Source organism: Monodelphis domestica, chromosome 3 (assembly GCF_027887165.1).
Source record: "Monodelphis domestica isolate mMonDom1 chromosome 3, mMonDom1.pri, whole genome shotgun sequence".
Classification (NCBI taxonomy): domain Eukaryota; kingdom Metazoa; phylum Chordata; class Mammalia; order Didelphimorphia; family Didelphidae; genus Monodelphis; species Monodelphis domestica.
The window spans coordinates 98,098,547-98,123,016 of NC_077229.1; the positions used below are offsets into that span (position 1 = coordinate 98,098,547).

Here is a 24,470-nt window from a genome sequence, read left to right on the forward strand (position 1 = left end):
AAGCCGAAGGCCCTCTAAACCTCTAGCCCCTGTGTGGCCTCAGTATCTCCCCACTCAACTCCGCCTTCTCCGCTTACTGCTACTGTTCCGTTACGATAAGGCGCTGGGGGATGGGGGGTGGGGAGCGCGTTCCAGTTTGGGGGGCCTAGTGAGGAGAAGCCACTGTGGCACCCGGCTGGGGTTCTCTTCTCCTCGAGGCACCGCCCGCTCTAGCGCCTCTAGACCCTAGAACCGAATTGCAGTCCTGGTTACCTCCCCTCTCCCATCTTCCATTCCCAACCTGGGGCGATTTGGGCCCCTGGAGGCGTTGGCGGAACCGGGCTTATTCAGACCCCGGGGCCTCCAGCTCCGACTCGCGAACAGGAAGCTGGTGGTCTAGAGTCTGCCTAGTGACAGGTGTGGAGGTGACGCATCGGGCGGCCAGCGGAGGTCCCGGGCTCCGCAGGTGCGTTGGGGTAGGGGAGGAAGGGGCGGGGAAAGGAGGCGAGGTGATAGCTCAGGCGTTCTTCTAGTCTTTAAGGTTTAAGAAGCACTTTCCTCACAACAACCCTGTGAGGTAGGGATTATTCTTATTTGTTAGAAGGCAAAACGAAGGCTCACAGCGAACAGAGACACTTGAGCCAAGTGGCGGGACTCGACCAGAAAGTCTTTCCTCGTGTCAGGTGGGTCTCCAGAGCTCAATAACCTGGCATCTACGACAGTCCCTGGATGGAGTGCGGAGCCCAGAGAAGTCAATTCCCGTCTCCCTAAACTTAAGCAGGTCCTGGATGCTAGCTTGGGGGGGGGGCAGCAAAAAAAGGAGGTGCTGGAAGGATCCTGCCCAGCTTGCCAGGAAGCAGTAGGTTCAAAGGCACTACCTGGGGCTAAGCTTTCTGCCTTTTTTTTTGCCCAGCCATTTCTTGAGGTCAGACACATCAATGTCCATCAGACTCTCTCAGCAGGAGTTCTCCCAGTGGGGTGTCCCCTGGGCTTCCAGAGAAACACAGCAGAAGCTGTAAGGAGCAGGAACCCAGCCAGAACTCCTAGAGAGACCCAGGATGCCACTATGGACATCAGGTTCTCTGCAGAAAAGAGGGAGGAAGGTGGAGAGAGGTGAGGTGGAGGGCTACTTCCCTCTGCCCTTTCAAGTTCCTCTGAGTCCCTGAATCCTCCTTCTCTTCCCCAACATCCCTTTTTCCTCCCCTCCCAGACATCTCCTTTCTCCAGTACTTCCCTGTCCTTTCCCACAGTGGGGCAGTGGGGAAATCTCCCCCATAATGCCAACAATCTAAGACTCCCCTAGATAAGAAACCAGTTGGGTCATTTATTAGGAGGTCTCTTGCTTCTGCTGGGTCCTGGCCTCACCTCGGAAGTGTAGCCTTACGGGCTTGGAGCTTCGAATGACCAGGAAACCATTAAGATTAAGCTGTGCATGGCAGGACAGGAGCTGCCCCATGTCTTGGAGGCGTGGTAGGAACTTCTCGGTCCAGGTCACATTGGCTGATTCAGAGAGGTAACCTGATTGAGCTAAGTTAACAGAGTATAGGGCTCGGGCCCCAAGCTTCAGGGTTAGAGTCAGCTTCTCCAGAGGGAACACAAAGGACACATGGCAGCGAAACTTGAACTCGGTGCCCACATCAAGGGGGGGTGGCTGTTCCAAGATCACACTCTGAGGGGGACCTGGGAAAAAGGAGAGGGAGAATAGATGGGGCCCAGCAGGCCACCCACCCCATCTCTGAGCCCCAGAGCCCTCCTAATACTCTGGAATTTGGCAGTGACTAGACATAGAGATATTAACCCAACCATTGAGCCCCAGGCCTCCCTTTGGGCCTATCCATTTTCAGGCCTTGTCTCTCTTGGCCCCCAGAGTCCTAAGCCACTTCCATTTACCCCCTTCCACTCACTGTAGGCCTTGATTGTGGCAGTGGCCTCTTGGGTTTGTCCAGCGCAGGTGAAGAAGCATCGGGCTGCTGAATGCCAGGCCCTCACATCCAGCACCTGGAAAGCAGCCCAGCTGGGCCCTGTCTCTGTTTTGCCCTGAATCAGAGAAGTAGTCAACCCCCAAGCTTCAGGCTGGACACAGTTTGTGCTGCAGTTAATCCAAACAGAGCTGCCAGGAGGTACGTTCACCTCTTCTGGCAAGACTCGAACCCAGAAGGGCCCATGGACCTCTGCGGAGGGAGCAGTGAAGAAAGAGAGGCTCAGTTTCCCAAGATAACAGGTTCCTAGACGTTCTCTCCCTGATTCCCATCATTCCAGACTAACGTGGGCATTTGCTAAGGCCAGAAATGCTCTGGGGTCCCCCGAAAAGGAGGAAGGAAGAGTAGGCAGGAGGAGGGTCAGACCGGTAGCCTTATCCCAGCCAGGCCAGATATCTACACAAGTAGGCCCAGAACAGACCCAGGGGGAGGTGGGAGGAAGAGATAAATGCAGAGGTGGAGTCTGGGGATGAGGGCTTCCAATTTCCATCCCCACTTTATGCCCTGTCTCCCCACAACAGGCAGCCTAATCCGTGATCTTTTTTCCAGGACTGTTGGGAAAGAAATTACAGAGTGAGGGAGAGGAGAATTCAGGCTTCTAGTTCCCATCCTCCAGCCTTTCCTCTTTTGTAGTCTCACCTCCTCCCACCCCAACCCCTCCAGCTCGTGTGGCTTAGGGAATTCTTGGAGAAGGATGGACAGAAAGTGGCTGCTGAAGCTCAGATTCAGGCATCTGGCCTTCTGGTCCGATCCATCCCATCCAGGGACCACTGACCCACCCCCACCCCTTCCATTTCTCACCTTGGCCACCTCCAATGGCTACCCGAAGCAGGATTAGTAAGGCAAGAGGGCAGGGTGCCCCCATGTCGAGGAGCCCAGGACTGAGGAGCCTTTCAGAAGGCACAGAGATAAAGCCGTGGACAGCCCCACCCTGGCCCTCTGAGGGCCTCTCTGTTAGGGGCCAGCAAGAGGGATCCGTCATCCTCTCTCATTCCTCACAGTTTGAGGGGTTTGCCTCTAGGCGTACCCCCTCTTCCAGCCCCTGCTCTGGCCATCGAGCCACATCAACCAGAAGGGTTGGAGACCCTGGAACTCTATGTGGGGACAAGTATGTAAGTGGATTCTGTGGACAGGACAGGAGCTGGTGGCGGTGGAGGGGTGTGAAGGCCAGTGGGCTTCTTAGAAGAGCTAGTAGAGGGCTTTGATGAAGAGGAATGCCTCACCCTCTGCAAGTTATCAAAGAAAACGAATTGTTCACTTGAAAAAAGGGGGGGATCAAGTATAAAAACCAAGAGGGAGAAGTACCAGCCAGCAGGGTGAAGGAGCAAAGGAGGGAGGAAGGACCCCTGAATACTGGAGGTAAGTCATGGATATGAGGGCCTTCATCGTCCTCAGAGAACATGATAGCTATCCCACGTTCCAGAGATCATCCATTGTCCGAGGAAGAAGAGGTCATATTCAACTAACTTCATTGCCTTTTTCAACCAGGTTTAGACCAATAGAGCTATCAGAGGGCTCCTGGAGATACATGGTTTTAGCAAAGCATTTTGACAGTCATGATATTCTCATGGATGAAACAAAGAAATTTAGGCTAAGCTGGGAGTTCCCACAAGCTTTCTCACTTCTCAGAAAACATTTTTTTTAATAATGTTCCTTGGCACATTCATACCCCCTAAAAATATCTTATACTTCTACTTATTAGTTGTCCCCAAATTAAAACCACACCACACCCACGAGTTTACTCCAGCACCAAGCCACCCAGTTTGGAAAAAGAGAGCTAGGCCATCATAAGATGAAGGGGATTCAGAGCTAGCTAAAGAGCCTGATCCAAAGATCAGTCAGGAATGGCTCCATGCTGGTTTAGAAGTGGGCTTTTAGCAAAGGGTCTTGGAGTTCTACATTTGGCTCAGGGCTGTTTGGTATTTTTTTATTCATGATTTGGATAAAGGCTCTTAAGTTTATTTTTATTTATTTTTAAGTATATTTAGATTTGCTCAAGATTTTAAAACATTTGCTCAGAAAAGGAAGCTAACATACTAGCTAAGTAAGATGAAAGAGGATTCCAAAAGGTCTTGACAGGCTAGAACATTGAACAGTCTAACAAGATGAAATCGAATAGAGATAAATGTAAAACTTTATAATTGAACTCAACTAGGGAGGTGAGAATCATGCTGTCTGTCTCTAGATACATCAGGCTATATAGGGAGTATTGTGTTCATTTCTGGATGCTTCATTTTAGGAACGTTTTAGCATCCCAGCCATATGGTGTTTTGTTGGTTTTTTTTTTTTTTAAGCCCTTAACCTTCCATCTTAGAGTCAATACTGGCAGAAGAGTGCGGTAGGCAGTTGGGGTTAAATGACTTGCCCAGAGTCACACAGCTAGAAAGTGTTTGAGGCCAAATTTTGAACCCAGGATATTCTATCTCTAGGCTTGGCTCTCATTCCCCTGAGCCCCTTAGCTGCCCCCTTTGGTTTGTTTTTGAAACTGTCTCCCAATTTCCTCTGGGCTAGAAATGTAATAGCCAGTCTCATTGACCCAGGCACGTTGCTTCCACTGGCTTGCTCTATTTCCAACTCCTATTCTTTAACCTCACCATCTTGCTGCTGGACTTAGTGTGGACATCTGATAATTTTACTTTATTTTAGCCTTGCTGCAGTTCAGAACTCCAGAATTCGAGCAATCCACCAGACCCGATCTCTCCTAGTAGCATGGGACACCATACCTAGAAAGAACTGATTTTTTAGTGTTCAATTTAGAAAAGAGACCATGTGAGTGGGAATGAAATAAGAGCAATTTTTAATTAATTAAAGAGTAACATCTGATTAGGCAAATTTGGGCTCAACAAGAGGAAGAACTGCCTAAGCAGAGCAGTTTCATAGTGGAATAATTGGGTGCCTTGGCATACAGTGGGATTTCCCCTCATTGAAAGTCTTCAGGCAGTTTCTGTCTCTGTCCAGGGGAGAGAGACAGAGAAAGGGGGGGGGGAGGAAGAGAGAGAGAAACAGAGAGAGAGAGAGAGAGAGAGAGAGAATGTGTGTTTCAGGGCCTGTGCTTGTATGTGTTCGTCTTGTTTTATAATCAATCCCTTCCCCTACCCTTGCTTTTGGTTCCCACCCCATCTAAGGTGGAAAGGGCCTGGGGCCCAGAAGTATAGTGACTTGAGATAAACTATTGGTTGCCCCCAAAACTGAATCAGAGACACTGATCAAGCTTTGTTGGCAGAAGCAGGGACTCTTCCATGGGAAGACAATAAGTGAGGGGTGACCCTTTATCTTATTCCAACCTCTCCCCTCCCTCTCCAGCTCCAAAGTGCTGAAGCAGTCCTTGGCTAGTGTTTCCTCTTCTGGGTTTCCTTATGAGCCATCTCATGATCCCATATCAGTGTCACTGGATACAACCCTAGACCCGTTCTCAGATACAGGAGCTCAGTAGTCAGTCACATTGTCTTCACCCCACAACTCCCATGCCAGGGTTCCCCGAGTCCCCTTCCTAGGCATGTCCAGTTCAGCCTAGCGTGTGGCTCCAAAAGGGCTTCAAGCTAGCTCTTTGGGCCCAGAGATCAAGCAGGACCTCACGTGTTGCCCTGAGACGCAGGCAGAGTGTCCAGCAGTTTCCCAGCCCTGGCTTTAGGCTTTTGGACACAACCTCCTTTCTTCGACAAGGAATTTCTTGTCCTCCGGGTTAACCAGGCCTCTGACTCCCCCCAAAAAGTGCTTGCACCGGGAAGGCCGGAGCCAACTCTAGCCTCAGGCAGAGGCTAGACCCTCTGCGTTCATCAGCTTCATGCTCCTTTCCTCTTCTGCTTTCCTCAGTTCATAGCTTCTAATCCGCTGCTGCCGATAATAGAAATATCCGAAGATGGCTAAAATACTCCCCACCAAGACCATGACCAGGACGATGATGATAATTGGTGTCCAGTTCACATCCTGGACTGGAAAGAAGGATAATTCAATGAGTGTTCCATGGCTCTACCTTGCTCATGACCCCAGAGTTGGACAGGACTTCAGGGAAAATCTTATCAAAGTCCTTCTGAGAGAGAACACCCTTCTTAAAATGTCTATGACCTGGAGACACCATTCTCTAGACTCAGACATGTCTAGTGACAGCGAACTCATTACCCCTAAAGCAGCCCATTCTCTGTCTTTTTTTAAACCCTTACCTTCTGTCTTAGCATAGATACTAAGTATTGGTTCCAAAGCAGAAGAGCAGTAAGGGCTAGGCAATAGGGGTTAAGTGACTTGCCCAGGGTCACACAGCTAGGATGTGTCTATAGGCCTGGCTCTATCCATTGAGGGGCCTAGCTGCTCCTCCATTCCCTCTTTAGGAAGTCCCCCCCACCCCCCCCCTTGAGACTAAATCTCAAGGCTGCTCCCTTCTTATCCCTCTTCTCATTCTGGTCTCTGGCACCAGGTAGAACAATTGTAATCTGTACTCCAGCCTTTCTGATAACTGAATAGTTCTATTTTTCCTTCCTCTCCATCTCTCAGGCTTTTCTCCAGGCTAATTATCCCCAGTTTCTTCAGACAGCTCCTCCGCTATAGAGCCTTCATTCTCCTCTCCATTCTAGTTCATGCCTGGGTTTCTCTACTACCCCTCCTAAAACTCATTTACCCATTTCATTGAAGTCAATCTATCCAGCAACTCCAAGGCCCTGTGCTCTTTAATGGGATGTAAAGGGGGGAAAATGGCTTTCCTGTGGTTTGGGGGATGAAATTTATTCTGTTCCCAGCCCACTCTGGGTGAGGCCACATTCCTGAACCTGATATCCCCTTCCCTCCCTCTCTGGGGGTTCCCTGATCACTCACACTCCACTTTCACCGTCACGACTTTGACGGCTTTTCCTATAGAATTCTCAGCAGTGCAGTGATAAGTGCCATTGTGGTCCCGGGTGACTCGATGGAGTAGCCCAAGTGGCATCCCATTCTGTTGACTTTCTGGGACACACCGCACAGTGGGGGCTGGATTTCCTCTTGCGACACACCGTAGAGTCTGTTCAGTCCCCTCCTGCCAATTCCAGTGTCCTGGGCATTCCTCATCCAGCTTTGGGGGGACTGTAGATACCGAGGTGATTAGTGCCGAGCTCCAACTATGTCCCCTTCCCACCTCCCCCACCATACTGATTTCCTCTGAACAACCAGAGGAGGGAGTTGTGTTCAGACAGTGCCTTGGCAGCAAAGAGGTAAGGGGTCAGGGGTCAGGGAGTCTTTACTCACACTGGACATTTAGTTCCAGGCTCCTGTTTTTTTGCAGTGTCTCTTCCCTCAATTTCAGGAAGGCTTGGCAGATGAACAAGCGTCCGTTGTCCTTCTCCCCGACTATCAGGGAAATCCTGTTTGGTTCATCAGGGGGAGCACCATTAATCTGCACCCTGGCTCTTGGTCTGGCCTCACATGTCAGGTTCACACGATTCCCCTCCTGGACGGGTCCACTGGCCACAAGGCTGGGCTGTGGAAAGGCTGGGAGAGAAGAGGTCTGGACTGTGATCCTGGCCTCCACCAATCCTTTCATTTCCCCCTGTTTCTCCCTCCAGGCCAACCCAGCCAGATCCCTTTGCTGCAGCCTTACTATAGACGATCACGTTTTCTGATTTCTTCCTGGTCTCGCCACCCAGGTTCACACTGCAGGTCAATTCTTCATCAGCCTCCACTTCCTGTGACGTCATAATTGTGGCTGTGGCCCTTAGCATGTCTGCATGTTGGATAACGTTGACTTGAGTCAGGACCTGCCCTCCCCACGTCAGTTGTATGTGGGCTTTCTCCACTGGGAACAGCTTGTCCATCTCACAGCTCACCTGCTCCTTGGACCCAGCCTCCAGGAGCTTGGGTGCTACAAGCACTGGGGGCTCTGATGCCAGGGCTGGTTGGAAAGGAGGGAATAAAGAAGAGATGGTGACCAGTGAGTGGGGAAAGGAAAGTCACCACCAATGTGGTCACTTCTCTCTGGGGCCCTATTGCTCCCCCCAATACCCAGGCTCCCAGTCTGCCCTTCACCCTTCCACCCAAGGTCTCACCAAAAGTGGAAAGCTTCCGGGGGATGGAGCTGTTCTGATAAAGGGTAAGCCCCTTTGCCCGGAGATCCAGAGAAGCACGGCAGGAGAAGTTGGCTTCATTGTCCTCCCTACTGGCTATGGGGTAGAACATCACAGTAGCCGTGTCAAGAGTGTTCTTTGGAACAAGCTGACTGCTTATCTCCTGATCTCCCCGAAGCAGCACCATCTTCAAGTTCTCCCGAGGTCTCCCACCTGCCACTTGGCAGCTTACAGAGAAGTTCTGGCCCACAGGGATCCAGGACTGCTCCTGAGAAGGCTCTAGATTCAGCGTCACTTTTTTTGGTGGCTCTGGAGGGCAGGAAAGGAACTTGGAATAAGTAAATGAGAAGAGACACTGATTGGTTACCAGCCACCCCTCCTAAGAAGACCTCTTGCCTTGTTTGTGGGGCAGGTTGGACGGAGATTCCCAGACCTTCATCAGGGCTCCCTACCTACATTGTCCTGCTTCTTCCAAGCTGACACTTGCTTCCTTGGCCAAGGAATGCCTTTCCTATTTCTTCTGCCTACCAAAAAACCTAAGCCATCTGGTCTATTATGGAACTGGAATGGGTCTTCAACAGGAATATCAGATCTGGAAGGGCCTAAGCCCCTGATGAGCGAGTCCCTAGCTCAGTCCACTATTTCATGAAGGGCCCAGCCATGTTCATTTCACTTCCAGCTCAACTCTCCAAATGTCTCCCTCTCCCCAACAGTTGTCTTGTCCCAGTGGGGTACCTTTCCTCCCTTACCAGCTCCCCTTTATTTATTCTCTTCTCCCATTAGAATATAAGGGTCTTGAGGGAAAAGGCCATCTTCTTTACTTATATTTGTACACTCTAGCATTTAGCCCTGGTACATAGTAAACAATAAATAAATAATAAATAAATCTATCCATCTATTCATCTACCCATCCACTTATCTCTTCAATTACCTATATCCATCTATCCACCTACCTAAATCAATCCAGCCATCTATCTATCCATTTATCAACTATCTCATTTTTTTTACCCCTTATCTTCCATCTTGGAATCAATACTGTATATTGGCTCCAAGGCAGAAGAGTGAAGGTAAGGGCTAGGCAATGGGGGTCAAGTGACTTGCCCAGGGTCACACAGCTGGGAAGTGTCTAAGACCAGATTTTAACTCGGGACCTCCCATCTCTGGGCCTGGCACTCAATTCACTGAGCCACCCAGCTGTACCCATATCTATTTTATAAAGAAGGAAAGTGAAACCAGAGAAGGAAAAAGTCTAAGGTCACCCAGCTAGTATGTGGTAAATGCAGGATTGTAACTCAGTATTCTGACTCCGTGTTCAGGCTCTTTTGTTCCATGACAGCTTTGCCTTCAAAGTGTGGCTTAAATGCTATCTTTTGCCCTGAGCTGCCTTTGGTGTTTAGGTCTCCTGCCTTTTCTGTGAAGTTCTGCTCTGCTCTTGTTATTTATCTGATAAAAAGCTCTCAGCCTAGGGAGCAAGATGCCTGTCATTAGACGCTTTACTTGGCCATGTACTTGCTGTGTGGTCAGTTAGGCTGCACAGGGGATAGAATACCAGACTTGGAGTTGAGTGGATTCAAATTTGACCTCAGATATTTCCTAGCTATGTTACATCCTAGGCAAGGCACAACTCCAGTTGCTTAGCTTTTGCCCTTCTGTCTTAGAGCTGTTACTAAGACAGAAAGAAGGGTTCTTTAAAAAAATAAAAGCAAACAAAAAGGTAGAGGAAACAAAGAACTGGAAACTAAGGTAAATGCCTTTTAATTGGGGAATGGCTGAACAAATCAAGGTAGATAAAAATAATGGAATACTGTGGTGCTGTGAGGAATGAGATGACTTGCATGAATTGGGACAGAGTGAAGTGAGCAGAACGATTTATACTGTAACAAATAAAATTGTAAAAATGAGCAATTTTTGAAGGTCTTAAAGACAACATCTCTGATCAATTCAATGACTGGTTATGATTTTAGAGGACCAATGATAAATAAAGCTAACCATTTTCTGACCTAAAAGTGATGGACTAAATATTCAGAATGAGACACCATTTTGAACATGCTCAATATGGGAATTTGTTTGATGTGACTATGAATATTTGTTATATGGCTCGTTTGTATTTTTCTCCCAAGGGGAAGGTTAGAGGGAGGGGAAAAAAAACTTGATATTTGGGAAAATTGTTCATTTTTAAAAGGTCAAGGAGAATAAGGAGAAATTCAATTTTGGATCTAACTTTCACTAACAGCGAAATAGGTTGATAGAGTGAAAATCAAAGGGAAAATGAGTACTATGTCTTTAAATTTCTAATGGAAATTAGAAAACTAGATTTAGTTTGACATGCCACCTTGAACTGGGGGAGAGCAAATTTCTAAGACTTCCAGGGAAGAATAGATAGAACCCCATGAACTAGAATTTTATTGGGCAAATCAGATCCAGAGGGATGAGTAACTCTCAAGACTAAAATTCCAAAGGGGGAAGAGAAGGAAACAAGCATTTCTTAACTCCCTATTATGTGTCAGTTACTATGCTAAGCACTTCACAAATATTATCTCATCTGGACCTTTCAACAACTTTGGGAAGTAGGTTCTAGTGCTTCCCCCTTTTTATAGTTGGGGAAACTGAGGTAGGAAGCTGTTAAGTGACTTGTTTTTGGGTCACTCAGCTAGAATCTGAGGCTGGATTTGAACTTAGGTCTTCCTGACTCCAGGATCAGAATTCTATCCACTTCACTACCTAGCTAGCTGCCTCTAGGCAACTGTGAAGTCACCAAAAGAAACAATTCTGGTGAGGGAGAAAAAAAAGAAAGAAAAATAGAAGCTGTCTAAACACCAATATAGATCTTTAAGACACATATACTAAAGATGGCAACAAGGGAAAGTAATAGAGGATGAGTCCGAAAGTATGGCCCAGTCCTGTTAAAACAACAGCAGCAAGATGAGTATGGGGAAGGATGAAAGAAAAGACTAAGCTAGTTGGGGGAAAAGAAGAAGATTAAAGCAGGGATGAATAGGGCCAGTCCTATCTTTGGAAAAGGCAAAAACTGACAGCAGAGACTGCAGAGCTACCCTCTTCGTTTTTTGCTCATTTTGTTCTGCTTAAGAATGACCTTTGGCCTGGAAAAGTTGTTGAGTCCTGTCCAACTCAAAGAGAGAGTGACCTCCATGGACCATAGCTCTTCATGAGGTTTTCTTGGCAAAAATACTAAAGTAGTTTGTCATTTCCTTCTCCAGTGGGTCCTTTTAAAAAAATATATTTATTTAAACCCTTAGTTTCTGTCTTAGAATTGATACAAAATACTAAGGCAGAAGCTATGGATCCTTTTGTCAGGCAATCAGAAGTTAAAGATTTGCCTAGGGTCACACAGCTAGGAAGTATCTGAGGCTGGATTTGACTTGGGGTCTTCCTGATTCCAGGCCCAGCACTCTATCTATTTTGCATTACTTCATATTTATAATGGGTATTGTATTATTGTTTTATTGTGGGTTACAAGTTAAGGAGAATCAAGAAAGTTTGAAACAAAAAAAATAAAATAAAGTTGAATTTTCAAAAGGAGGGGAAACAATTTGCAAATTTTAGGAAAACAGAAACTTGCAAACTATAGGCAATAAAATTTGCTAACTTTTAGGTCTGAAGAGGAAATGAGAAAATGCCCTTTCCTCCTTTTGCTAAGGGAGTAGGGGACCATAGATGTGGACCACTTCATATACTATAGACTGAGTTGATTTATTGCTTGCCAATTTTTTCCCTCTTTTTAAATCTGTTCTTATTAGAGCAAATGGCTTCCTGTTCTAGGGGAAGGGAAGGAATTCACTTTCAGATTTGTAGGTGTAAAAGCAGAAGACATTAACTTAAAAACCAAACAATAGCTAGTAAATTTGATTTCAATTCCTGGTGAAAATCATTAAAGAAATGAATAGTGAACATTTTAAAAAGGAAGCTATTGTTCCAGTGATAACATGGCTTTATCAAGAATAAGTCATGGTGTTAAACTGCTTACCCTTTGACCCAGTAATACCACTCCTAGGTCTATATCCCAAAGAGATCATAGATAGGGGAAAAGGACCTACTTGTTCAAAAATATTCTTAGCAGTTCTTTTTGTGGAGGCAAAGAATTGGAATCTGAGGTGGTATCCATCAATTGGAAAATGGCTGAACAAGTTGTATATGATTGTGATGGAATACTGTTGCACCATAAGAAATTACAAACAGAATGAGTTCAGAAAAACCTGACAAAACTTATATGAACTGATGCAGAGTGAAATAAGCAGAACCAGGAGAACACTGTATACAGTAACAAATATTATAGGACAATCAACTGTGAAGGACTAAACTATAATCAGCAAAACAAAGTCCCAAGATAACCCCAAGGGGCTCATGATAAAAAAAAATGCAATCTATAGCCAAAAAAGGAACTGCAAGAATCTGATTGCAGATCAAAACACACTGTCTTTCACTTCATATCCTTCATGAGTTTTTTATTGTATATGTAATATGTGTCTTCTGTCACAGCATGGTATTGCATGATAATTAGAGTAAAACCTATATCAGACTATTTACTGCCTTGGTAGAGTGGGGGAGGGAGGGAGAGAATCAGAAAACAATTGTCAAAATTTGCTTATGTAACTTAAAAATTTTTTTAAAAAGAATACATCATGGCTAACCTTATTCCATTTTTCAGTGAGACTTATTGATGTGGTAGATGTTTTGTGTTCTAATTCTAGTTCACCTAGATTTTTTCAAAGGGTTCTTAAGTATTGAATGATATTCTTATAGAATAGAGAATTTGGTGCAGGGAATTTCCTCCCCCTGAGAGTTTCCCCTATACCAATGATCTTGGGTGTGTTCCTATCCCAATCTCTATTCTTGTGGAAAAGAGGGAAAGATGTGAGCTAAGCTAGGGTGAGTCGTTATGAAAACATGTCTGGACAAAGAGGGAAAATGGCATTTGAGGGGATCTCAAGAGAGTTAAGTGGAAGACTAAACCAGAAGCAGAGTCTGTCCTCATTCCCTGTATATACACTCTGCCCTTAAAAACTTTTGAGGCTGGCTCTGCCCCAGGTTCAGATTTATCTGCAGAGGAGCTGTGGAAGGTTGCTGATAGAATGAATTTCTTATGACTTTTTTCCTCTGTGGCTGGGGCAGGCTGGAAGCATACTCTATTGGAGACTGTGGGACAGATGACCATGGAAAGTTTGCAAGAGCTTCCTAACCAGTTCTGTCTGCCACCTACAGTTTCTCTGTTCCTCTTCTCCCCACTGCACTCTCTTCATAAGGCTTCCTTACCCGAAAATCCTCCCCTGTCACTCCTCTGCTCATGGCTTCCTCTTAAGAACTCCTCAACTTAAGTGCAAATTCTTCACCCAGGCATCTCATGACCCTCCACAGTCTGTTCCCTTGTATCCCCTCTCTGCTCCCAACCACATGGGCCACACCCGTGGGGTAACAGCCTAAAAGGGGAGGAAGGGACTGTTTTATCTCAAGTTGTGTATCTTCCAGGGGACCCACAATATTCTGAACACAGCAGATGCTCGATGTTTGTTAAGTGAATATGAAAAGAATCAAGATGGACCCTGGAAGAGCTGGGGGAAGCAGCCCCCTCAGCCCTCTCGGTGTTTGCTCCAGAGCCAGTAGGAGCCTGAATGGGTCCCAGGAGGAGAGGGACGTTTCTCATACCCCAGTACTTTGAGTCTCACATTCCTTTTTGCCTGGCATAGAATCAGTGGCCTCCAGGATTTGTTTTGTTGAAGTGAATTCCTAATCGTCTCCAGGTGACTAGGTACTTGTCTACCTGCCAAACCCAACCCTCCCTTCCCGTTAACTGTGTCACCAAAGGCTGACCTCATCCCCCTCCCAGCTACTTACAGGTAGATGCCCCCCCACCCCGCCTCCATTTCACTCACCATACACCAAGATATGGGTTCTGGTGCTGCTCTGATTCTTCGTGGGGCAGTTGACAAAGCACCAGGGACTATCATCCCTGGTCACATTTCTCAGCCTGAAGGCCCTCCAGTTCTTCCCTTGGTCCTCCACGATCTTGGGCAGCCTGGTCTCCAGGCCGATTTTTGCTTCAGTAGGACAGTTGGTGCTACAGTTCAGGACTACTGAATCCCCCGAGAGGATCACGGGATTTGGGGGATGCACCCAGACCTGCAGATCGCTTCCGTTCTCCTGGGCTCCTGCAAGGACAGAGGCCCGGGGATCAGAGCCATTTCTACCTCTACCCCCAAACCACACATTTTGACTCGGTTTTCCGGGAGCTAATCTCAGGGCTGGAATTTTGAAGGTATTTTCCCCCGGGTTTGCCCCACCCCAAGAGCTTGGGCTTTATCTGCACTTCCTAGTGAGGAACCCAGTTCTGGAATTCCCCTGCCATGGGCGACCTTAGACTTCTCCCTTGGGAGTGGTCACAGGTTTCTGAGGAATGCGTTAAGATTCTGGGGGGCACGAGGTCTCAGGATCCCACCAGCCTAACTCAGTCTGCCCTCGCACTCCCTCTCTCCCAGGTCCGTGAGCGCTGGGATTCCGTCACTGTTTCCAGCCTAGCAGCCACCTGAAGTTGGAACCTTCGAAAGTTTCTCAAGTTCCTTCCCACCTTCAGTCCTTGCTCAGACCAGTCAACTGCAGCTTTGGGGCTGGATGCCACCCCTAGACGAACGCGGGAACGTGCCTCCCCTCCCCACCAGCTCCCCAGCTAATCTCTCCCCCTGGCAAAGTCGCGAATCCAGGCAGGGGGCGGATTGGAAAGAGCTAGCGAACCCGAGGGTCTCACCTGAGGGTAAGAGTAGAGGGAATAACCAGAGCAGAGCCAGGGCGGGAAGGTGCCTGGAGACTCTCATGTTGGCAGACGAGCCTGTCAGCCGAGACAGCTGAATGCGAAGCCTGAGTGCGGGGGTTCCTTTTATAATTTCCCCGTGGTAATTAGGGGCTGGACTGAACGAGGGACGGCGAGGGGGTGGGGGGTGGGGGGGAGGGAGGGGGCGGGGCAGTGCTGCCTTCCCGGAAATCTCACGTCTTCCCCTCCTGAGCAAGTTGCCCGGTATTTCCGGATGGGGGGCGGGAGGGGGGAAACACATTGGGGATCAGTCCGTCCCTCCTAGTTGAGGAGTTTCCAAAGTAAAGCAACACGGTGCTCAGAGACTTTTGGGGGTGGGGCAGGATCCGGAGGCCAGACAGGGGTGCAGTGGCCAGATTTGAAGGTGGAGCCCGGAATCGGATTCTGAAGATGACACCTAGCCCACCTCCAGCAAATTTATGGACTACCGTTATTTTATAATGTAGCCAGTCCACTGAAAACATTCTTGGCTTGGATCTGGATTTGCTTCCTAGACTTTATTTTTGAAGGTCTTTCCTAATTTCTGGGCCTGAAAGTCCTGAACATCAGGAGGGGGGGAGTTACCAGACCAGATGGAGCCCGGAGGGGGAGGAGGGGAGGGGGGATGATTGGGACAGGACCCAGGAATTCCAAGCTTCTGTGAGGAATATGAGTGTTTTCCCTTAGCCCTTCACCCCCCACTCGGGTTATGTAACTATCCCTATAAAGTGCTGGAGCCCAATGGCAGCAGTGGTCCTGGGCTCTAGCTGAGGGATCATGTAACAGGGCTGGGCCAAGGGCAAGAGGCAGCAGCAGTAGGAGGTAGAAGGCCATCCAGAGCAGCACAGGGCCTCCTAGAGCTACGGTGCAGCCACATTTGCCAGTACTAAATTCTCCTTTACCCTCCCCGGGGTGACAGCATTAGTTCAGAGAAAGAGGAAGAAGAGAGCTCCACAATGACGTTATGATTAGCCGCTGGTCCCCAGAATGATTCAGCTCTGAAAACTAAGCGCCATCACCAGGGAAGGGAGATGTCCTCACTCCTCCCCTGAACCCCCACAGCAACGTGACCGCGGGAAAATAGAACACCAAGCATGGAGTTTGATCCAGACTCGAGCAGCAATAGGAAGACCTTTACCAGGATTGCAAAGCTGGGACTTCTGAGACTGGGAAGAAGGGCCCACCCCAACACTCCTTCCACTCCAGTCTGAGGGAAGGGTGTGCAATCACCGGAGTCAGTTTATTGGAGCTGCCAGAACCCAAGACCCTTGAAAGTAAGCTTGGCCGATGAGGGAGAAGGAAGTCTGGGCTCCATCCTCCCTACTACTGCAGAGCTCCTTCCCCAAAATGGGCTGGGCCTGGTGCCCCCCCATACCCATCCTCCCTTTGTGGTTTCTGCCTAACCACCTACCCCACAGCTGGGAAATCAGAGGGAGAGGGCCTCGACAAATTCCGGAAGTTCAGGGGCCCCTTTCCTATCTGTGCAGTGAGGGGTCAGCTAGCCTTTGTAGTCACCTCTGCAATCCTCAGGCCGGGCCTTAGTCTCATTCCCTTCCCCAGTTTCCTGTTGTGGGACCCACACAAAGTAGTTACCATGGTGTCCACAGGGTGAAGAGGTCCCAGAGTAGAAAGGGAAGGGGAGGAATGCAGTGATACTGAAGGCTGTGCCCTCATCTCCGGAGCCCTCACTTCCTCGGAGACCCCAAGAGGGGACCGCCCTAACTCTCCTTCCATTACTGGTGTTGCAACCCCAGTTGAACAAACAATCTGACTCTAAAAGAAATTCCCTTCCAACCCTGCCAAGAAAAGTGACAAGACTCCACGACTCCACTACTCCTTTATCAAGTCCCTGAGCAAAGACAGCAACTCTCTCATTCCTGCTACCCTCCCCTTTCAGGGCTCACCTGGTCACTATTAGAATGGGGGGGGGGGGGCAAGAAGGAGTAGTGAGCAAGTTAATGATTAAATCACAAGATCCTCTGGGATTTGGAAAACCCATACTCAGGTGGGTTCTGGAAAATCCAGAGTTGGTAGGTGGAATATACAGGTTATTTTTGGGTGAAAGTTTCCCCAAGCTAAGATGAATAATGAGTTGGCTGAGCCTTAACCCCAGGATTTGTGGCCAAGGGCGGCCCCGTGTGGCTGCTTGGAGATGAAAGGGCTTCTTGGACTGTCATGGTCCTTTCCCTGACCAAGCATGGGGAAATCTGCAGACTCAAGAATCAAGTGATGGGCATATCAAATTGCTTGCCTTCTCAGGGAGGGGGAAGGGGAAGGAAAGAATTTGGAACTCAAAATTTTTTAAAAGTGTTAAAAATTGTTTCTATATGTAACTGGAAAAAATATATCAACAGAATTCTTTAAATTGTGATGGGGGTCCAGGGAAGGCAAGAATCACCCATGTGTCCCAATTCTAAACCATCTATTAAGTGTTATGGGGGAGAGAAGTAAGGAAGGCATCAGAGATGGTCTTTGTGGAGAAGGGGGTCTCACTCTGCTCCATCACTGGCTATTATGTGGGGTTGCCTGGTTTCTCACAGACCAAAATTTCAATGGAGGAGGAGGGGCAAGGAAAGAAAGGGAAACAGATGTTGCACTACCCTTAGGGTTGGACGGCAGACTCCTCTTCCCAAGGGGGTTTATGGTTGGGAGATAGGAAGCAGGATTGAGCTGCTGAGGGATGAAAGGAAAGTTGGGATTTCCTCTATGGTGCCAGGCAGTCTGATTCACTGACCAGTCCTTTTTGGTAAAAAAGAGAAGCTGCCCAAGGAGAAGAGCAGGTGGGAAAGAGATTGAGGAAGGTATTTTTGGGGAGGAGTTAGGGCAGAGCCAGATTAGAGGTCCCTGAAACTTGCCAGGATACAGTAATTCAGGTTCCAGATTTGCCAAAGATGGGAAAGCAGGAGTCAAACAGATATAGACTTTATTCTGATATGCAACCTGGTATTGGCTGCACAGTAATTATAGAGGGTCAAGGAAAGTCACTGTAGGGGAGGCGGAATGGGTAGAGGGGTGTGTAGCGAATATCATGCCATAACAGCTTCTTCTCTAGGAAGGCAACAGTGTTTAGAGTCAAGACCAGGGTCTGGTGTTTCAGCATACTGTGAACATTGAGGCCTGTGGGGATGAAAGAGGGAGGTCAAAGATATCACATCTCTCACACATCTCCCATCACATATCTCACACAGGATTTGTGCTGTCAGATCTAGCCTTATTTCCCAACCTGAGGGACTCAAAAAGAACTGAGGCCTCCAAATAAGTGGGGTCCCCAAGCTAGACCATTCAGAGCCAGCCACTCACCAACTGCTGGCACCAGGTTAATGGTCTTCAAGTTGGATACAGCAGAGACAATGTTCTGAGGCATCTCCTCATCCCTAGAACGCAGAGCTGGGTAAGCAGCAAATTATCTCAGAGAATATTCAGAATGAAAAGGCCCTGGTCCCCTTTCTGCCCCTCCACCAAATCATATATGGGCAGCCTCAGCTAGAGTAGGGGAAATTGAGCCCAAAGAGAGAATGGTACCACTCCCAATGTCCAGAGAAATCACTCACACATCAACAAGGAGCACAGAGTCACCCCAATATCGGTGCCGAACCAGGTCTAACAAGTATCTTGGGTCTGAAGTTGGCAGCTCCAAGGAATCTACTATGTGAAGATCATCCTGGAAGGTTAGAGTCAAGTCAGCCTTCAACAACTAGACCCTCACATAGATGAGGCATTCTGGCTTAGGATAGGAAAGAGGCATCAAAGCCCAGACAGCAACCAAGGTATTAAAGTCCTGGTTTCCAGCCCCTTCCAGGAATACCAAGCAATTTCAGGGGATAAGATAACACAGTACCACTTCCAGCCCACTTCCCACTATCTAAGGGTCAGTAGTTGGTACCTGCATTAGCTTGACTGTCAGGGCTACCTTGAGACCCAGCACTCGAACCTTCATGGGCAACATATAATAGTAGCTAGTTGGACCCCGTGGACCATGAGCAACACCACCTGCAGTGGGGATGGGGGAAAGGGAGAAAGAGTCTTTTAAATGCCCAGCGTATTCCTATGGCGGACATTTGGCTCAGGGGCTCCAAAAATGTTTTTGTGGCTTGTCCTCAACACCCCCAAGCCCTCAACACTGACCTCCTCGCCAGATAGGGGAACGGATGCTCCCATGTCGGGCCCGGCCTGAGCCTTTCTGCCGCCAGGGCTTCCTCCCACCACCTCTCACCTCTGCCCGTGTTTTGGTCTTGGCATAACTCTGGTGGGTGTGAGGGGAATTGAAGAGAAAGAGAGGAGTTCTTACAAGGGCCACTCCTGCCCTATGCTGCCCCTACCCACTAAGCTGACACTCACAATTCTCTTGAAGTTCTTCTGCCACATGGCAACATCATGCAGAATATCTAGCCTGAAAAGAAGGAAGAGAAAAGTCATAAGCAAGAACTTTCAACAAAGAGCCCCCAAGAAACATTTTAATAGCTAAATCTGATGGCCCTCTCGTAGGCCTCATTCTCCTTGACATCTCTGTTACTATAGACACAGAAATTATCACTTTCTCCTGGATAATCTTTTCTCCTCCATTTTATGTGATATCAATATATCCTGGTTGGCCTCTCTAACTCCTCCTTCTTAGTCTCCTTTGCTGGATTATCAGCCAAGTCCTGATCCTTAACTATGGGGATTCTCCAAAGCTGGTCCTGGGCCCTCTTACCTTTTCTCTTGGATTTCATCAGCTTCTTTGGGTTCAACTAATATCTGCAAGCAAATGACTCTCTCATATGCTATATATTCAGCCTTTATCTCTTGATTTTCATTTCTGAAGGCATCTCAAACTGTCTCTTTATTTTCCAATTTTGTTGAAGGCATCACCATTTTTTACCTTCAACAAAGCACAGTCTAGAAGTCAATGCCAATTCTCCTCCTCAGTCCTTGGACTCAATAAGTTGATGGGATGTGAGATTTAAAATAGTGAAGCCCATAAACTGTAGTGAGTTAAAATGGTGGAAGATATAAATTGTGATAGATATAAGAGAGGGTGAGTAAATTTGACCGCAGAAATAGGTTTCACTACAGTGTCTTGGTTTTTAAATCAAATATAAGGTGGTCGCCAGGGAAATATTCCCAATTATTCAAATACCCAAGTCAATTGGGTTTTATAGAGATTTTAATTAATAATATAATGAGGAATTAGAGAAAGAGAGAAAGAGTAGGAAAGGAATTATTATGAAGGGCCTCAAGCCAATATGGCCTAGACCTGAGTCTTAAGATAGAGAGAGTCAGTCAGTCAGTCTTTTAACACTCACCACAAGGTCTGCCTAAACAAGGATTCTAGTGACACCAGGCCAGCTCCATCTCAGCTGACTTCACCAGAGAGAGCTCCAGGAGACCTCCTTAGAGATTGTCCTCCAAGAGCTTCCCTTCTCCAGAGCCTCTCTCAAGAGATTCTTCCCAAGCGATCCTCATCAGAGATCCTCCAAAAGGATATCTCCTCAAGAGATTCTGCTTTTTCTTATATAGGGGTTTTTCTCCCATGTCACCTCCCCTAAGTCCCTACATCTACCAATCACTGTAGAAGCTTTCCAAAGGACTGCCCATCTAAATTCCTGCTAAGTGGACCATTCTCCTCAGTAAATCTGAATCAGAAAAAATGCTGCTATGTCTATCAATCTCCTCAGTAAGTCTGAACTAGAGAAAACACAGCTGAGTCAACTAATCTCATCAAGAGAAAACTTGCCCGACCCTTTTAGGTACCTAGCATCCCATTGTATCAATTCTAAAAACAGGCCTGGCTCAAAGAACTCCTTGCCTTATTATAAGCATGGGTCCAAATACTTTCATTGTTTAGCAAGGAGTTTTCTCTCCTAAAGCAGTCTTAAGTACCGGTAGAGTAGGGGGCCTCCCATAGCAAGGGTTTTTCTCCACTAAAGCAGTCTTAAGTACAGGTGGAGTAGAGGTCCTCCCATTTCTGATCCTGGTGAGTTCTCACATCAAAATGGGGAATGTTTCTCAATAGGGAATTTGTTCCAATTAAGAATTCCCCGATGGGGAAATTTTTAACATTCACAAGTCTGAGAGATTTCAAGATTTACAGGGATTTATTGATTCTACCTCCACAACCCCTCTTCTATCTCTCCACTTCCATCCTGGTTCAGGCCCTTTTTACCCCTGAATAGAATCTTGTAATAGCCTTCAAACTTTCTCCTACTTCTTGTCTCTCCCTGCTTTAGAACATCTTTCTAAAGCAAAGGTATGATCTAGTCACATCCCAGTTCAATATTCTTTAGTGGGTCCCCTTTGCTTCTAGGATAAAAAACAAAATTCCTCAGCCTGACATTCATAGCCCTTCACAAACTGGCCCTAAATGCTTTATAACTGCCCTCCTTTATAGAATCTACATTTCAAAAGGTTTCCTTGTTGTTCCCAGACCTCAGCCCTCCATCTCCTGCTTACCTGCCTTTGCACAGGCTATCCCCCTAGATCAGTGTTGGTGAACCCATGGCATGCGTGCCACTTGCTCCAGGCCCCCTCTTCACATCACCCAATGACATTTTTCACATGCCCTGCCCTTATTCCCAGCAGCCCGGATGCAAGCACTTCCTCCCTCCCCTATCTGTGGTAATTCAGGGGGTTCACAGATGGCTTGAGGGTGCAGTTTGGGCACATGATCCCTAAAAGGTTCACCAACATTGCCCTAGACTCTCTTTACCTCCACCTCACAGAATACTTAGCTATCTTCAAGGCTCAGCTCAGATGCCACCTGCTGTTGGAAGGTTTTTCCCTTTTTTCCCCCCCTGTTTTCCTGATACCTTTTGTCATTAGTGGCTCCTCCCTTATGAAACTAGCTTGCATTTATTTATCTGTGCATGTGTTTCAGTGTATCTTTAGATGTAATCTCCAAGGAGAATGTAAGAACAGTCCCGCAGGATAGGGCTGCTTCATTTTGTTCTTGAATTGCTAGCACATGGGATAGAGCTCCTTGTTGAACTGTACTAGGAGTGGATGGGTTAAGTGCCTTAGACTGGGTTAACATTCTCTCAGGGGCCACTAGGCAATAACAAATATTTTTGGAGGACATAGCAGTACCATGGTAAAGATGGGATGCTGGACACCTTCACAGAATCAGATAGGAGGGTTCTTTGAGGCCACCCAGTCCAAACCAACAGCTATCCCCTTGTACAACCAAATCAACAAGGGACCATCCACTGTTTGCTTGAAGACTTCTAATGAATTCTGCCCCTAATGACCATTCTGTGTGACTCTAGGTAGTACCTTGTCAGGGTTTCCAGAAGCTAGCTATTAGTTACAGAGAGAGGTAGCAGAGGAAAAAGAATTGAGAATCTCTGCTTTCTCACAAGATCCACCTTTAACCACCAAGCCATCCATACTTCATCCATACTGTGCTCTAATTTCTTATTACCCTCCCCACCCCCCTTCTCTTTGTAACATCATATTATAATATGCACCAAGGACCTATGAATTCACCCCTCTGTGAGGAGATGATATATATATATATATATATATATATATATATATATATATATATATATATATATATATATATATACTTAAGTATGTATAAAATACATGCAGAGTATTTGGGGTAGGGTGTGCCAGCAGCTGGGGAAAATCAGGCAAGGTCTCATGTAGAAGCTAGTTGCTTGAGCTGAGCTCTGATAGCATCTAAGGATTCTACAGAGACGAAGAAAGAAGGAATTCCAGGCTTGAGAGGACAGACTGCTCAAAAGACAGAGATGGAAGAGAGGATGATGGCCTGGGTGAAGGAGAGCAAGAAATCCAGTTTAGCTAGACTACAGAATTATGTGAAAAGGACTTAGACTGTAGCCAGAGTGTATAAGGCTTTAAATTTTAAATAGAGGGGTTTGTATTTCATTTTAGATAGTGGAGCTACTAGAGTTTATAAAACAGAGGACTGAGATGGTCAGGCTAATGTAGGAATATCACCTTGGCAGCTGTATGATAGAGGACTACTCATGGGAGAGACCATAGGCAGGGAGGCAGCTAGGTGGTCAAATGGATAGGATGGGGCCTGGAATTGATAAGACCTGGAATTTCTATATGCCTTCAGATCACTTACTAGCTATTTGACCCTGCTAAGTAACTTAGCCACTGCCTGCCTCAGTTTCCTAATCTGTAAAATGAGGATAATAGCATCTACTCACATTATATTGTAAAAATCAAATGAGATAAGATCTGTGTGATTAGCACATTGTCTAGCACAAAGGAGGCACTTAATAAATACCTGTTCCCTTTCCTCTTCCCCACCTCCCTATCCCTGCCCTCCCCCCCATTAGAAAGCCATTGCAATAATATGGTGAAGAGGTTATGGTGGCCTAAGCAAAGATAGCAGCCTGTATGTAAAGAATGGGGCTAATCTGGGCATGTGGTTTCATTTGAAAGCCTCATTGAAATGATCTTCTAAGAGTTCAAGCAGTGATGAAATCCTACTCTCCTTCCAGCTTGGTAAGAGATGCCAGAGTATGGACTTTTCGAGATAATAGCTTTTGAGAATCAAAGTTTCTGTTTTTATTTTGAGAAAACTGTCAAGTACGATGGTATGACCTCCAAGAAAGCTACAAGAATAAGGGAAAGGAGTGGGAGACCAGACTACACAGGTGATTTTAAAAAACGGACCAAGCCTAGAGGCTACAAATACCATACCCAGTAAGGTTTGGGATAGAATGCAAGCAAGTTAGGGGCAGGAAGTGTATTTTGTTTTGTCTCTGTAGGCCAGTTCACCTAACACTCAGTGGGCATTTAAAAATTAGGCTAGATGGGAGCTGGGGTGAGATCCTCCCGTACTCACCGGGGTGCCACAGCAAACACGTCAGGATGCAGGTCGGCAAGGCCCACTCGAGTTTTCTCATAGCCCTGCAAGGATTCTACCCAGGCTTGAACCGGGGTCCGGTGAACGGGAACTGGGAGTTCACAGCGGCGGAGCAGGGGGGCACCAGCGGGGACTAGGGATCCATGCTTGGGGCCTGCAAGGTCTCCGTCGGTCAGCGTGGACAGGGCCTGTCCAGGAATTAGGTGTTAAGAGGAAACCGGATGACCTCTGACCTCCACCCTCGAATCTCCCGAGACCCCCTTCCTTTTTCCCTCGGCTCTGGCCCATTTCATCCCGACACTTACCCTTCGTGCAGGGGTCAGGCCCCGACCGGGTCCCCAAGCTCCCAGTGTTGCCCGGACCAGCAGCATAGCTATACTGGGTTCCCACATCTAGCAAGAAGGCAACTTCCTGGGGCGCCCGGAAATGACGTCATGAGCGACAAATTGCTGCCCTCGAATTCTGAGCGGGAAAGTACGGAGGGCAAAACAGTTTCTGGGTCCCGAGGTAGTCGACCACGCCCCCTTTACACGCCCCCACTTGGGCCCCGCCCCCCAGCGCCCATAAATTTTCTCCTGGTGATTCCGCCTACTACCGCCGTGGGCGGGGAAGGGGAGGAACCTTAGTGGAATCGGCGTGAGGAACGGGAACTCTCCAGTCCTCTCTTCTTCTGAGTTGTGGTCCCTCCAGGTCTGCCCTGGGCATTCTGGGTTCCAAAGTGATTATTTAGATTTGGCATAACAATACTGATGACAATCTTAGCTAAGTTACATAGAGGTTTGAGATATTGCTACAGGTAATTTTGAAGTGACCTCAAACAACTTCCCCTTTATACCTCTTCATTTTTCAGATGAGGA

The 24,470-nt window shown here is 47.3% G+C and overlaps 3 protein-coding genes and 1 long non-coding RNA gene across 5 annotated transcripts; 1 reads left to right on the forward strand and 3 right to left on the reverse strand.

The window, feature by feature from the left end:
• Positions 1-496: 496 nt before the first annotated feature.
• ICAM4 (intercellular adhesion molecule 4 (Landsteiner-Wiener blood group)) lies at positions 497-2,955 on the reverse strand. Its single transcript, XM_007488566.3, has 4 exons — positions 2,760-2,955; positions 1,884-2,150; positions 1,345-1,659; positions 497-1,061 (listed from the first exon to the last, which is right to left on the reverse strand). Exons 1-4 carry the CDS (start codon positions 2,938-2,940, stop codon positions 925-927), a joined length of 900 nt encoding a protein of 299 aa, XP_007488628.1. The 5' UTR covers positions 2,941-2,955; the 3' UTR covers positions 497-924.
• Positions 2,956-4,732: 1,777 nt separating this feature from the next.
• Positions 4,733-14,906, reverse strand: ICAM1 (intercellular adhesion molecule 1). The gene is made up of 7 exons (XM_007488565.3): positions 14,745-14,906; positions 13,876-14,151; positions 7,970-8,296; positions 7,525-7,815; positions 7,173-7,415; positions 6,765-7,010; positions 4,733-5,890 (listed from the first exon to the last, which is right to left on the reverse strand). Exons 1-7 carry the CDS (start codon positions 14,809-14,811, stop codon positions 5,706-5,708), a joined length of 1,635 nt encoding a protein of 544 aa, XP_007488627.2. The 5' UTR covers positions 14,812-14,906; the 3' UTR covers positions 4,733-5,705.
• LOC130458302 (uncharacterized) lies at positions 14,138-15,289 on the forward strand. The gene is made up of 2 exons (XR_008917434.1): positions 14,138-14,258; positions 14,479-15,289. It is a non-coding gene; the product is annotated as an uncharacterized LOC130458302 (long non-coding RNA).
• Positions 15,290-17,692: 2,403 nt separating this feature from the next.
• On the reverse strand, positions 17,693-24,121 carry MRPL4 (mitochondrial ribosomal protein L4). 2 transcript variants are annotated; one of them, XM_001367680.5, is made up of 8 exons: positions 23,919-24,121; positions 23,593-23,801; positions 19,125-19,176; positions 18,912-19,029; positions 18,670-18,776; positions 18,338-18,447; positions 18,087-18,160; positions 17,693-17,903 (listed from the first exon to the last, which is right to left on the reverse strand). In XM_001367680.5, exons 1-8 carry the CDS (start codon positions 24,003-24,005, stop codon positions 17,758-17,760), a joined length of 903 nt encoding a protein of 300 aa, XP_001367717.3. In that variant the 5' UTR covers positions 24,006-24,121; the 3' UTR covers positions 17,693-17,757. The 2 variants fall into 2 exon arrangements, with proteins under 2 accessions (XP_001367717.3, XP_007488632.1); XM_007488570.3 differs by lacking the exon at positions 18,087-18,160 and having other exon boundaries at positions 23,919-24,072.
• Positions 24,122-24,470: the final 349 nt, after the last annotated feature.